This window comes from Hyperoodon ampullatus (assembly GCF_949752795.1).
Source record: "Hyperoodon ampullatus genome assembly, chromosome: 14".
Taxonomy (NCBI): Eukaryota; Metazoa; Chordata; class Mammalia; order Artiodactyla; family Ziphiidae; genus Hyperoodon; species Hyperoodon ampullatus.
In genome coordinates, this window is record NC_136927.1 from 12596244 (window position 1) to 12611440 (window position 15197).

General features: G+C 40.4%; 1 protein-coding gene across 1 annotated transcript in view; it reads left to right on the forward strand.

The window, feature by feature from the left end:
- Nucleotides 1-7553, forward strand: part of PAK5 (p21 (RAC1) activated kinase 5) — a gene marked incomplete at both ends in the record, with an annotated part of 94779 nt that extends 87226 nt beyond the window's left edge. The window contains 3 exons of the mRNA XM_079718826.1: nucleotides 2679-2804; nucleotides 5165-5299; nucleotides 7398-7553. Coding sequence (XP_079574952.1) covers nucleotides 2679-2804; nucleotides 5165-5299; nucleotides 7398-7553 — 417 coding nt within the window. The remainder of the gene's footprint in view (nucleotides 1-2678; nucleotides 2805-5164; nucleotides 5300-7397) is intronic.
- Between the last annotated feature and the right edge of the window lie 7644 nt (nucleotides 7554-15197).

A 15197-nucleotide genomic window follows, 5' to 3' on the forward strand; every position in this document is an offset into this window, starting at 1 on the left:
TTCATAATTAAAAGGCAGAGCTATTGCCCCTGAGCAATGTCATTTCCAGCTGAGGGAAAAACTCAGCATCAGAAAACAGTTTAAGATTAAACGAATGCTAAATTCTCTCAAATTTGATGGGGGGAGAGATCAATATGGGCTCCTGAGAAAAATTCTGGAGGAAGTGAGAAGTGATCAGGGCCTTAAAATATCCTTAAGAATTGAATATGCTTTCCAACTAAGATTAGGAAAAAGGCAAAGATATCCCCTCTCACCACTCCTTTGCAACATCATACTTGAAGTACTAGTTAATGCAATAAAACACGAGAAGGAATAAAAGGTATACATACTGGGAAATAAGAAATAAAACTATCTTTGGTTACAGGTGACATGATCATCTATTCAGAAAATCTGAAAGAATCAACAAGAAAATCTAGAGCTAATAAGTGATTATAACACAGTTGTAGGATATCTAGTTAATATACAGAAGTCAATCACTTTTCTATGTACCAGCATTACAAGTGGAATTTGAAATTAAAAACACAATGCCATTTACATTATCACCCTCCCAAACTAAATACTTAGGTATAAATCAAGCAAAATATGTACTACATCTATATGAGGAAAACTACAAAACTCAGATGAATAAAATTAAAAAAAAAAACTAAATAAATAGAGAGGTATTACCTTGGATAGGAAGAACTCAGTATTGTCAAGATGTTACTTCTTCCCAACTTGATCTATAGATTTAATGCAATCTCAGTCAAGATCTCAGTGAGTTATTTTGTAGATATCGACAAAATTGATTCTAAAGTTTACATGGAGAGGCAAAAGACCAACATAATCATCAACACATATTGAAGAAGAAGAACAAAGTGCAAGACTGACACTACCTAACTTTAGGACTTTTTGAGACAGCGTGGTATTAGCAAAGAATTGACAAATAGACCAATGAAACAGAATAGAGAGCCCAAAAGTAGACCCACATAAATAGAGTCAACTGATCTTTGACAAGGGAGTAAAGGCAGTAAAATGGAGCAAAAATGGTCTTTTCAACAAGTGGTATTGGAATAACTGGACATCCACATGCCAAAAAACTGAATCTAGACACAGACCGTATACCCTTCACAAAAATTAACTCCATGTGGAGTTAAAAAGAGTATCTAGCAAGAGCACCTAAAAAGAGAAGAGGTGAGAGTTGGGACCCAAACTCCTGGAAGCCCCAGTATTTAAGTTGTGGGCAGCAGAGATAGAGCCAGAAAAAAAAGGTTGAAAAAAGTTCAGAGAGGTATCAAGAGAATCAAGGGAGAATTTGTGCCTTAGAGACTATACCTTTGATCTATGGAAATTTTAACTTCAAATGGCCATTCTGAACCATTGCCACCCAATGCCTGAATCATTGATATTTTTTGTTTTGTTTTCATTTAATGTATTCTGTCATCACCAATAATCCTAAGTGGCAATCCTTCTCAATAAGGCTATCTGAAGTTCAGACCAGGTCACCATGAAGAGAATCAAGCCTCCCAGAAATAAACTGAATCCTGGTCACCTAGAATATATAAACTGGCAGGGTGCCTGAGGGTGCAGTATGTTCTTAAGAGTATTCTTAAAGGCTCTGGGCAAGAAATTTCAGGGTGTTTTTCTTTTTGACGACCTCTAATGTAAATAACATATATGTATATTGGGTAATTAAGATGACCACCTTGTACCCCTGGTAATTAATTGCTCACTCCCAGTTTCTATGCCCACATTTCCACTTGCATTGATATTCACGTTGGCAACTTCAATTGTCCTGAGAAAAGGAGGAAAACCAAAAGAAAAGGGGAGCCAGTACTTAAAGTGATATCTCAGCATACTTTATAAATGGGGTCATGCAATAAGTCAAACATAGAAATGAGGTTGGTTATTTGAATCATCTCATGGTACTTAGAAATCTAAATGTCTTCGGTGCAAAAAACCCCCTAAATTGCAGCAGTTTGTACAAAACTCGTGTTGAGAATAACAGTTTACTTACACTAAAGCATCATCTCTTACATTAAATGAAAGTAGTAGGTTTGAATTTTAATGAATTTGTTTTGGGTGCATTGTAAATTTTGGGGTGTCATAATTTTATAAAAGATATCAGCAGCAGGAGTTAAACATTTGCAAATCAATCCTGCTGGAGCCATAAGAGGTTTTTTCACTAAAATGGATTGTACCTTTCCAATAAAAGGGTCTGATAGCCCCTCCTCTGGTATTTTCAAGGCCTGTTAACAAGAGATGGTGGTTTTGTTTTGAATTTGAAACTCTTTCTATATTTCTACATCTCGAAGCCAGTATTTTTTTTTAATTTATTGAAGCATAGTTGATTTACAATGTTGTGTTAGTTTCTGGTGTACAGCAAAGTGATTCAGTTATACATATATATATAAGAGTTCACATCTGCTAATCCCAAACTCCCAGTCCATCCCTCTCCCACCCCCACTCCCCCTTGGCAACCACCATTCTGTTCCCTGTCTGTGAGTCTGTTTCTCTTTCGAAGATAAGTTCATTTGTGTCATAGTTTAGATTCCACACATAAGTGATATTGTACGGTATCTGTCCTTCTCTTTGTGACTTTCTTCACTTAGTATGATAATCTCTAGGTCTGTCCACATTGCTTCAAACGTCAGAGCCAGTATTTTTAAATTGTTAGTTTGTTGCATTCCTTTCCTTTTCAGATAAAGTTGTCTGACTTTGGTTTCTGTGCTCAAGTTTCCAAAGAGGTGCCAAAGAGGAAATCACTGGTTGGCACGCCCTACTGGATGGCACCTGAGGTGATTTCTAGGCTGCCTTATGGGACAGAGGTAAGGGAGTGATGGTCATTGTTGGGGAGTGGCAGGTTCTGGTTAGGCTCTGGGATGCAGGGGTTCTGAGATCATTAATGACTGCAGGAGATCAGGGTGATGACTTTTAACTCCACATTTGATCCCCATTCACTAGGCTTGTCACAGAGTAGGTTGTGGAAGAAGGGAGACTGGCTACCCCTGGGATATTGCCACAACATTGATCCAGGAGTGTACTTAGGTCCCAAGTTGACAGTGGGAGAGAGTCACTCAAACTATTATCTTACCCTCAGGGCCAGGCGTGCACAAAGTGAGAAAATGCAACCTGAAAAGTGGCCGGAGACACACAGATGAGTAGGTGTGATGATTCAAAGGATAGAATGTCAGAGAAAGCTCCCCAGGATTGGGGTTAATATTTGGATAATAAATAATGTTTTGCTATAGGAAAAATCATATACGAATATTGCAACATATTTTAAAATATGGCAAAATGTTTGTTTCCTCTGAAAAGGAAATAATCACTCATAATCTATCTTTTAATTGTTTTTTGTTTTTAATCAAAAAATGTTTTTGATCTTTTTTTATTGAATGAAAGATTCTTTAAATTCTACAGTGCTTTACAATTTTTTAAAGTTTCACACACATGATTTCCTATAATTCCATAATAACCTTCCCCTTTTTAAAAAAAATTCTCTATCCCTGTATTGCCCTTCCTCCTTTACCTCTCCCCACTGGTAACCATTAGTTTGTTCTCTGTGTCCATGAGTCTGCTTCTTTTTTGCTTTATTCACTAGTTTGTTGTAGTTTTTAGATTCCGCAGATAAGTGATATCATACAGTATTTGTCTTTCTCTGTCTGACTTGTTTCCCTTAGCACAATGCCCTCCAAGTCCATCCATGTTGCTTCAAATAGCAAAATTTCATTCTTTTTTATGGCTGAGTAGTATTCCATTGTATATATACCACATCTTCTTTATCCATTCGTCTGTTGATGGACACTTAGATTGCTTCCATACCTGCTCATAATCTATTAAGGGACAAGGTTTTGATACATAAAACGAGGGGCCAGAAGTGGAGGAGAGCCTTCTAGGGGGATAATAGTGTGAGTAGAAGCTCTGAGACACACACACACTACACACACATACACACAGAGGCAAGGAGCTCGTTTCACCTGGGCACACAGTGTTTCCACACATTATGAAGAAGGTGATCCTAAGAGAGGAGAAGCCTGCAGGTGGTGGCACAGACCAGTGAGCAAAGGAGAGTGGCAGAAGTTCAGGTGGACTCTGCTCTCTTTCCCCAGTTTACTTGCCCTTGGATGAATACTCCACTTGTTTATCTCACTGTGGTCCCAAGAGCATCAATTCTCAGTGAAGGTCACTGTGCGGGTGAGAGCAGGAGTGTGAATAACTGATAAGAGGTATAATGAGGCTGGGAGGGAGAGGCGACAGTGCCTGGGAATTTATAGCACGGCTGTGGCTCCTCCTTGTCCTGACTTCCCATTCTGTACCCTGAAAGGATTGCTTGTTATCTCTCCCTTTCTTTCCCTCCATTCCCTGAACATGGTTTTATAGATCATGGTTTTGTGCACACTGCTTCAAAGTGATAAAACACAAAGGAATGGTCTTCCCTGATGACACAGCGGTTGAGAGTCCGCCTGCTGATGCAGGGGACACGGGTTCGTGCCCCGGTCTGGGAAGATCCCACATGCTGAGGAGCGGCTGGGCCCATGAGCCATGGCCGCTGAGCCTGCACGTCTGGAGCCTGTGCTCCACAACAGGAGAGGCCACAACAGTGAGAGGCCCGTGTACTCCCCCAAAAAATTTAAAAAAATAAATAAAAAATAAAAAACAAAACAAACAAACAAACAAAAAACACAAAGGAAAAATATACGGGGGCAAAGCACTATTTTTAAAAATCAAATTAATAGAAGAATCAGGATATATTGTGCTGTGCAATGTAGCTCTTTGGAGTTTGTTATGAATATGCCAAAACTTTTCTTATTTTCTTATGGTTTAAATGCAACTTTCCTCTCTGTTCATAACATAAAACCTTGGATGGTTTTCACATCTGCTCTGTAAACCATGAACCACCCAAGTTAACAGGATTAGAAGAAAGTTCTAAACTTCAGAGTGTTAAGACATTCACGTGTATCAAATTGTCAGAATCTTCGTTGAAGTTGTATTTTAAAAGCAGACGAAGACCATTAGCAAACACTTGGTCACTTAACAATTCAGCCTATAAATATGAATTGTATATTTTGAGAGGTTACAAATCTCATATTAATTTATGAATGCATATGAATCTATTGGGGTCCCTGACACATCCAACCTTTCAGAAGTTTCTCTTTGCCTGAGACAATCAGTGTGGTGTGCCTAACAGGTGGACATCTGGTCTCTCGGGATCATGGTGATAGAGATGATAGATGGCGAGCCCCCCTACTTCAATGAGCCTCCCCTCCAGGCCATGCGGCGGATCCGGGACAGTTTACCTCCAAGAGTGAAGGACCTGCACAAGGTGAGAAGCAGCAACCGTTGTTGAAGTTCAACGTCATTCTTCGATTTTTCTGTCTCTCTGTAGTTTTAAAGACTGGCATATCGCATCCGGGAGTAGATCCTGGTTTATGGGCATGGACTTTGGAATTCGAGTTGCTTGCATTCAGAGCTCTGCTATTCTTGTTCACTCACTTGGGCAAGTGAGTCAGCCCCTCCATCTCTGAAGCTCATCTGTAAAATGGGGTACACCTGCTCCTCTTTCATGGGGTTGGCTCTACTCTGCACTCCCTCCTTGAGAATCTATTGCACGCTGGGGACTGTTCTAATGTCCGGGATATAGCAGCTCAAAACCCCACATTTCCTGACTCTCATAGAGGTTGCATTCTAGTTGGGGAAGCAGTTAATAAACCACACACAGATGGATGAATAAAATAATTTCAGAGAGTGGTACCTGCTATGAAGCGAATAGAACACTGTGATGTGATGGAAGGGGCCGGAGAGGGGGCTGGAAGCTAGTTCTGGTTGAGGGGTGAAAGAGGCCCTTTCAAGGAACTGGAGCTTGATTGGAAAGAAGGAGTAAGTTATGCAAAAAGATCTGGGAGAAAAATGTCCCAGGCAGAGGGAGGAGAAGTGCGAAGACCCTCAGCCAGAGCAAAGTGGGCACGGGGAAAGGGTGAGGCATGTCAGAGGGTAGGCAGGGGCTAGATTGTGCAGGACAAAGAGCAACATGGTTAAGGGGCCAAGTAGGGTCTTTCCTGTTTTCCAAAGTTTGTCAAGTAGGGCTAAGCTCAGAACATATGATACTAAGTCAAAGAACTGCCACTGTGGGGGCCACCAGTGGGGGCAGAGCTTGCTGAGAGGTGCTGTCTCCACAGATCAGCTCTATAAATGCTGACCCCTCCCATCCGCCTCCTGACAATAAGAGAGGGAGTGAGGTTGCCTTAGGTGAGGGGATAGTTTGTAATGGTTGCTTCTCCTCTTCCCTCACCCCTAAACCTTAGGGAAGAGCCCCAATAGAATAACTCATAGAGGTTGTGTGGATCTTCCAAAAAGATGGGAGACTGCTTGAATTGAACAGGAGATTGAAATTTGTACTGCATTGGACTGGGTTTAAATAATAAAAAGTGGTTAAAATAGTATGGTATCAAATAGTCCCACACCCAATACGAAGGAGTGTGATGTTCTTCAAAGTCACAGACAAGAGCAACTTTCATCCTAATGGTCAAAAACTGGAAACCTTCCAAGGTTGTTTCCCAAAGGGATAAGTGATATGTGGGGGTGATTCAGCAGTGAATACTACACAGCAATGCAGAGGAGACAGCTTTTGTCACACACATCAGGGATACATCTCACAGACACGATGTCAAGTGAAAGCAGCCAGAGAGAGAAGGGCTGACAGCCAATGACTCCATTTCTATAAAGGACAAAATCAGGTAAAAATGTATCTTATCAGAGATCAGGATAATGGTGACCCTTTACAGGGAGACAGGTATTGATTGGAAGAGGGCTGGAGGGAGAGATGTTCTATATTTTGATAAGGGTGGGGAATATATAGGTGTAAATATATGTTTAAAAAAACTACTGTAGAACATAAACTTTTTATATGCTCGAATGTACATAAGCTATACCTCAAAAAGTAAATTACACAAAATTAAAGGAAAAATGCTGTCTGTGTCAGATATCCTTACAGAAGTTTGTTTCTCTTCAAGAAAGGGATTCCACAAAGCCTAGATGGTTTCAGTGGTTACACAAAGAAAACTCATTCCATGTTTACACCACTGTTCATCAAACATGTGTGGCCAGCACCTATACACAGTAGGCACTTCATAATAGCTGCTACTGTCACTATTTTACCATTATTATTTTATTTAATAAATATTCTTTGCATACCATCATTTACTCCTATTATTTCAGACTTGAAGAAGGTAAGGAAAACAGCATATGTTAAGAAAGGCAATTCCTGCTTTTGCTTCCATAACCTCTTTCTCCTCAAGCTGACATTCTGGAATTTGAAGTTGTTGATAGAATGACTTTCCTGGGAATTCACTGGGAACCCATTTTAGGGGAACTGGGTTGGGTGTCTGTGTTAGTCCTCAAGATGGTATCTTGCGTTTTCACAGGTTTCTTCAGTGCTCCGGGGATTCCTAGACCTGATGTTGGTGAGGGAGCCCTCTCAAAGAGCTACAGCCCAGGAACTCCTCGGACATCCATTCTTGAAATTGGCAGGTCCACCATCTTGCATTGTTCCCCTCATGAGACAATACAGGCATCACTGAGCAGAGGATTCATAGAGGTGACAAAGCTAGATGAGGACATGAGAATAATTCAGGAGAACACAAGGAAACCAGAGAACGTGTAACAGACCTGTATATTCCAGACCAGCTGATTGATGGGACGGTGTGTTGACCAGCAGGGTTTGGCAGACCAGAGCATCTTCTTGTGTCTTAAACAGGCGTCTCTCCACTAACAGCTGGTGTGGTCATTTGGAACACGGCTTTAATAAGTCATTATTATATTTTTCAGCCTTTCATCCAGCAAATCAGAATGACTCAGTACAAACTCCATTATGATATATCCTAGCCACATGCAGGGTAATAATGCACAGGATTTTCTATATTGAAAGAATACTTTTCTGGCAAAAAATAGAAAGGATAACAAAAAGCACTTTTTTCTTAATGGTAGCAGTGTAATGTATTTTGCAATGAATTTGTAATTTTTCTGTACAATAGTTTTGATAATTTATAGTACTTTGATGTCACGTAGCCATTGTATCAGTTGAAGTAATACCTGTTTACTAGCAAGAGTTTGAACAAAGTCTTTCCTACTTTTTTATCCCTTTCAGAGAACCAACAATTCTTTAGGAACTTTGAATACTGAATGACTCTCAATCACCGTCAGCTTTAGTAGAATATCTTTCTTATCTTAACAAGTGTCTAATGTAATGGAAGAAGACTTAAGAGTGATGGTGATGGGGGTGCACATTCCATTTATCCAGCACAAAATAATACAGTACAATAAAATATGAGCCACAGTATACCACCAAAAGTACTCCTTGGGAGAAAGCTAAATATTCTGAAAAATCACATTTTCCTTCAAGCCTGTTAGTAGCAAACCATCTTTTGCACAGCAGGATGTTTCCCCTAGTACTCTCTTAAAGGGGTACGATGTCCCCTTGGGGCCAAATTTCCCCTCCAAGGAAAAATTTTAGTGCTAGGATAATTTGATGTACTTGTAAGAGGCTGTGAGCTCCACATCCTACTCCTCCGCCATCTTGATCCGACAACCTAGTGTTAGGATCATTTGGACTCCATTCCCCAAACTGAATGTTTCAAGAAGGCTGTGAGAATTCCAGTCTCACAAAGGGAAAAAAAGAGAGAAGAGGGCAAGATGTTTGGTTTTGTTCGTTACTGTTTTTAAAACTCTGTGTGCTAGCACACCAAACTCTTGTCTGTAATTTACCTTTGTCGCTATTGTTTCTGTATCATACTGGAAGTCTGGATTCTAGAGAATGAATTAGGAAGTGGGGATTTTCCCGAGTGTGACCCGAATTCAGTTGTGACCATGTTCTGTGTTTCCGACATAGGAGAGTTGTGCTGCTGACTAGATCTTCTTGAATGTTGATAAACACGAATGACTACTACAATACATTTTGTGTTGCTTGTTGGATGAATTTGCATGTTAACTGTAGGCCAATATAGATTTGCCTTTAAGACTCTGGAAAAGCTACATAGTCATCATTAGTTTCTATTACTTCTGCATCCAACGAAAGCCATTTTTTACCAAACTGGAAAACCAGAGGCTTTTCTTAATTTCACATACTGTAACAAATATGAATTTAAAATTGTGAAAATGCTCTGGTTGCTCTAAGCCTAATTAAGAATGTTTGTAATTAATAGGTTGCTAATTATCTATTAAAGCTAAAAAGGAAAAAAAAGGCATAAAATGACCTTCTACTGATTAGATTTTCAGTTTTTCCCTGAAGTGGAAATGCCTCATTATAAATAGGATCTATAATTTTGTTTCATAAAACAAAACAAATCAATGTTTTATGTAAAATATTAATATAAGTATGTACGAATTAAAATAATCTAAATCCAGAAAATCGCAGTCCTAAAAGTTCATGGAACAGATTGTATTCATTTAACCAGGACTATGTAGAAATAGAAAGGAAAGAAAAAAAAATTTCTTCTTAACCAGAGAAAATATTAAAAACCATTGCAGAAAATGGATTTTGGATTCCAAACATTTTCGACAGTGTAATAGAAATTTTTCTGTAGTTTTCTTATCACTGCCTCTTTTTTAAAGTCTTCATTGAATTTACCAAAAGTTACTGTAGCTTAAAAGGTTGTGTGAGCACTAACTATTGGCAGAAACTGCACTTGCAAATAAAAATAAATGTTTGCCTTTTTCCCATCGTGTTATTGGAAACTGGTAATTTCCTGAATTTGCTTCTTGAATAACAAGAATGATGTCTTTATGATCTGGGGGAATGCAAATAAGTTGCTATAAAATTAAATGTAATACCATGTTGACATGAAGCAAAGATAAATATTCCCATCCCCACAGGTTACAAGCAGTGTAAGACTATGATGTAGATACCACTATTGAGAAAAAAAAAAAAAAAATTCTGGAAGGCCAAATTCAAGGAAAGCCAGATTCATGGCTGAAGATTCCTACTCTGCTGTTCCAAAGATGCTGAACTGATCTGAATGCTTTTACCCACGAAAGATATAAAAAGGAGATTATTCTGGATTAGAGAAGCTCTCCAGTAGACTGGAAAAAAGTGTTGGGCCCCCTCCTCCTGTTTGGGTGACCAGGGAGAGATTAACATTTATCCCATGAAGTTGAGAGTGATACTGGTAAATAAAGAGTTCATTTCTCATCTGGAAATTTCAGAAAGTGAAAACCCTCAGGAAACAGCCTGAGATAGCAGGATGAGACCTCCTAATAATAGTAATTGTGTGCCAGGGAAGAGAAAGATGAAGGCAACCTTCCCCAGGCAGGTCCCTGAAGCCACTGGAAGGCAGAGAAGAATACACCAATTTCTTCTGCTTACGATGGTGCATAGAGAGAGAGCAGGAAACACGGCAACCACTTAACTAAGTAATGGGGTGATGCCCAACTTGAAGAGTGCATTGGAGGTATGCACCATGGGGGAAAACAAAGGGAAATATGGCTGCTTTTCTACAGTGGGCAGGGTCGGGGAGGAGCTGAACCTTACTCTATAAACCACATATATCATCTACAACACAACCACTCTAAAAGCAGAGGCTGTAGTCTTCAGGTGGACACAAATGAAACTCAGGCATCTCCTCTTCCTCAACAGCATTTCCAAGGCAGTTGACTGCAGCCAGCTGGGTTACTGGAATCTCCCTTCCCCACAGCTCCCCATAGGTTTGAGCCACGAGTTAGTCTGAGACTCCATGATTTGAGGGAGGGACTCAGAAGAAAGAAAAGGAGGATAAGAAAGCACACCTTGTCCCCTGCCACTGCCTATCCACTCTACTTCTTTCTCTCTGATACAAGTTTAGCTCAAGCAAAGGGGAGCGGAGTTATTTTGATTTTGAATGAGATTGATTTTTTTTAATGGATTAGGCAGATAGAATCAGTCTGAGTTATGGTTGTGTCCCCATTACCCACTGGGACGAACACACTCAGTAGCAATTACTAGAAAAATAAAATCATTCCATGAAGTTATCAACTCAATGAGTTCAGACTCGTTGGACAAACTGATTGAGTGAATGTCCCTGTGTCATCAAAGAAACGGTAATGAGATTCGAGGCAGAGAAATGATTGATTTGGTCTGAAGCAGCTACAAAATGTACAAGCAAGAGCAGTTCTGTGAAAGTGACACAATATAGTACAAATCCAAATTGTAGAGTAAACCCATCAACTTAAGCCTTGAAATGTGTGCATTTTGAGTTAAGTGAATAGATGACCTTAGTGTGGGTTCTGCCAAATGGAGAACCTAAGACAGACACACAAGTCCTTCCTGGAAGATGATCCCAGGAAGCTCATTCAACATGGCAGAGTAGAGACATGAGACCAAGAGTGACAGAAATTTGAAAAAAAAGGTGTGTATTAATGAATGGGTCACCACTATGGGTGCCTGGGGCTCAGTCCCACTGCAGACCTTCTGGGAGAGATGCTCCAGAATCATCCTTCTAGCAGTGAAATGGCTGGGGTATTTATCCACCATCTCCTATCCCTGGTTTGTAGAGAGTTGCTCCATTTAGGGCATCATCTCCCAGAACATCCATCTTGCCCTGTAGGTGGGCAAAGTTTGTTCCCTCCAGCTAAGAGGGAGGGAGACACGGGGAGCTGTGGGCATGTACAGAAACTGCCAGCAAACGAGCTCCAGGAAGGACCGAGGGAACATGGGTGGGGCCCCAGCAATGTCTCCTACATAAATAGATCTGATGAAGGATAAAAAGGGAACTTGACAAAGTCTGAGGGTTCCTGATTTCTGAATCAAAATATACTGTTTTAAAAGCAAAGGGATTCCTTATCCTGAAAGCTTTGCCCACACAGCAACTGCTTTGATAATTATGCCTCATCATCATTGGTAGCATTTTGAAAAAACATTAAAGCTAGAAAGGACTTCAGGGTCACATATGGTCCACCTTAACTGAGCCTAACCAAGTCCCCAACAACTTGTTCAATGACAACACATGAATCATGATACCTGAATACACCACACACACACACACACACACACACACACAGTTCTGTTCCATGAGGGCAGGGATTCTTACCTATTTCATTCACTGATGTGTCCCCAGCACGAGACCAGGGTCTATAAACACAAGATCGGTGCTAACAAATATCTCATTTGTCACATAAGCCTTTGTGACCTTCCCCAGAAGACAACCTGACAGGTTCCGCCAGTTTAAATGACAATTGAAGTAGCCATCGGCCCTGGAGTTCTTAGCTTAATTTTGCACCCTGGACCCTCTTGGCTGTCTGATGCCTATGGAGTCCTCAGAAAAATGTTTTAAAATGCATAAAGTAAAATACATAGGCTTACAAAGGAAACCAATCAAAGCATAGTTATCAAAATATATATTTTAATGTTATGGTTATAACGCACTAAATAACAAGATCTGTGATGGGTCTAATAACTGCCATAATTTCCAATTAGGAATATAAATGACTTTTGGAGGTATCTGCAACAAATATAATATGGTAATTTCTACTGATGACCTATACCTAGGTCCTGCTTATACTACAGTGGTTTGGTGCCTATGTTCATAATTGAAGGAGATGCTACCTTTCATTTGAGGTGAGTAAAACTGAAGATGTAGTTTTTTCTCATCCAAATTCATGCACTCCAACCATCTCCCCAACACCCTCAAACTGACAACCTCCTAAGCAGTTCACTGGGCTGGGGATGGAGAGAATCCTTGCATAGAAACATACTCTGAATTCAAAATAAACTGACACAGAAAACTGGATGCCAGATTAAACAAACAAACAAACAAACCCTGCATTAGTCTTTTTGGGTCTTTCATGTACATGTATGGCAGGTAAAATGTGAACACACATTTTAATAAGGATGCTAGAAAAATATCATTAGTAATACCTCTTATAGAGCATTTCCAGTGTGTCAGGCGCTGTGCTAGGGACTTAAATGTACTATCATACATCCTCAAATAACTTTGCAAGGAGAGGACAGTGAACTCCATTTTCAGATGAGAAAATGAACACAGAGAAGCCCAGTAATTTGGCTAATGTTGCAGGTAGGCTGATAGCAAAGGCTTTTTTAACCAGAAGTTGTCATACTGCTAAATCAGAATTATCTGGAGAGAACAAGTAGTCAGAATATCAATTCTAGGGTCTCACCATAGAGATTCTCAATCATTGGGTTGATGCCCTAGAACTGACATTTTTCAACGACCCCCTGAGATGATTCTGATACAGGTTGCTTGCAAACTGCACTTTGAGACCCACATTGAAAACTGTGTCTATCTGTTTCAGGTTGCTTGGGTGTTTGTTCCAGGGAGGTGTTTGTGCCCAGTGCTGGTTTGGACTACCCTCCCCTGTAAACAACCCCAGGGCACTCACTGCCTGCTACCTCCACCAGACGCTGCAGGTCATTCCTTCCATCTTCCTCCCACTTCTCCATTCTCATATCTCTGTTGTCTCCCCCATCCATGTGGCTTTGACAAGTCTTTGTTAATGGAAACATTAGAATTGGTGAGAAAAGAGTGGTTATAGTTTAGAGGGCTTTCTTGGGGTGGGGAACAGACTTCCCTGTTCTCTGAGGCAGCTTCACTGGGAGCTATTTGCCAAAAATGGGGGAACCCTGAGAAGAACCACGCTCAGAATTGAAATCAAACTCCTCCTTCCCCCAAAGAAACATGCATATGGTTCATCCAGCCTGGCTTTTCCAGGCCAGCAGAGCAGCAACCAGACACAACATCCTTTTGTGCCCAGAGGCGTTTGTGTTTAAAACTCCAGTAAAAAAGAAAAATGACAGTTAAAGGGGTAATTGAGCATCTGTGGATTATCTGTTTGTTTTCTTTCCCATCTCTGAGCTCAGGAAACAATGCAAATAGACGAGCCACCCCACAGCTTGTTCCTGCTGCAGGAGCCTCTGTGAAATGCAGGACAATGGCAATGAACATGAGTCATCCCTCTGGACACTTTGCCTTGTCCACCCATAGACCACTGGCTCTGCCCTCATCAGGAGGCCCCCTTTTATTCTGCTTAGTTGATGATGAAGATAAAAAAGGGCTAAGAAAAATAAGGCGAGGTTCATAGAAATTAGGCTGAACTTGAGACCTAATTTTAGGACTGCTAAATAAAGATGCCGTGATTAATAATAACAATAACAGATGTAGTAATAAGGCGTTTTATACATACTGCATATCACAGGTGGAAAAAAAATCCCTCTTAATTTTGAGAATTAAGAAATTTGGATTCTAGAAAGATTTAATTAGCTTAGACACAGGGACGTAGCCACATGGCAACACTTTGTTAAAGCGCCAGGGTACTTTGTTCTGTTTAGAATGACCTGTGTGTGTGTGTGTGTGTGTGTGTGTGTACACGCATGCATGCGTGTGTGTTTTCTTGTCTGTTCTCCCCCTATAGACTCCCAGTTGTCATTTACTACTGTACACCCAGCACTGAGCCTGCACTCAGTAGGTGCTCAAAAACTGTTTGTTGAATGAATGAATGACAATTCCAAAAATAGTAATGAGTCCTGTCTTGTGAAAGCAAAATTTTTAAATAATACGAATTTACTTTTGTAAAAGTAGATTAAATTAAGTAAAGATTTCAGAAGTACAACTCAGAAAGCCTAAAAATGTTTTCTAAAGGGGATACATCTAAGTGTCTGTTTCTCCCCAGATCCTTGGATGGTTCCAGATAAATAGGAAGTTTCCTAAAAATACATGAGATGCTAAAAGGGAAAGGGCTTGTCATGTCTGGGGCGTGGGGGTGAGATGATCACAGATGACAGAAGGGTGGAGGACACGTGGGTGGGGTGGGGGTTGTCTGACTGTGCTGGCACCAAAGGCGTCTCTTTTTTCTTGTACAACAGGCAACTTTCATGAGGAATCAGGGCTTGTTCCTCACTGACCAGGCAGACACTGAGAAGAAGGCATGCAGGGAAAGACTGAGGTTGCCAGAGCAGCAAACAAATGGATAATAGGAGAGCAACTGGCTGATAGTTATCAAGATTTTCTGGTATAATGAACTTATAAGGATGTGCTACTGTCAACAATTGAAGACTCGGGGAGATAACTCATGAGCTTCCTCTCATATGGTGATGATTTTACAGGGGTAGAGAGGTTCCCACCCTAACACCAAAGAAAAGGATTTCCCCTACCCCTGCTCAGACCTTCTGAAAAATGATTGTGTAGAAAGTGAGTGAAATCCAAACTATGTACATTTCTCTAGGGAATTTCAGTAAATTA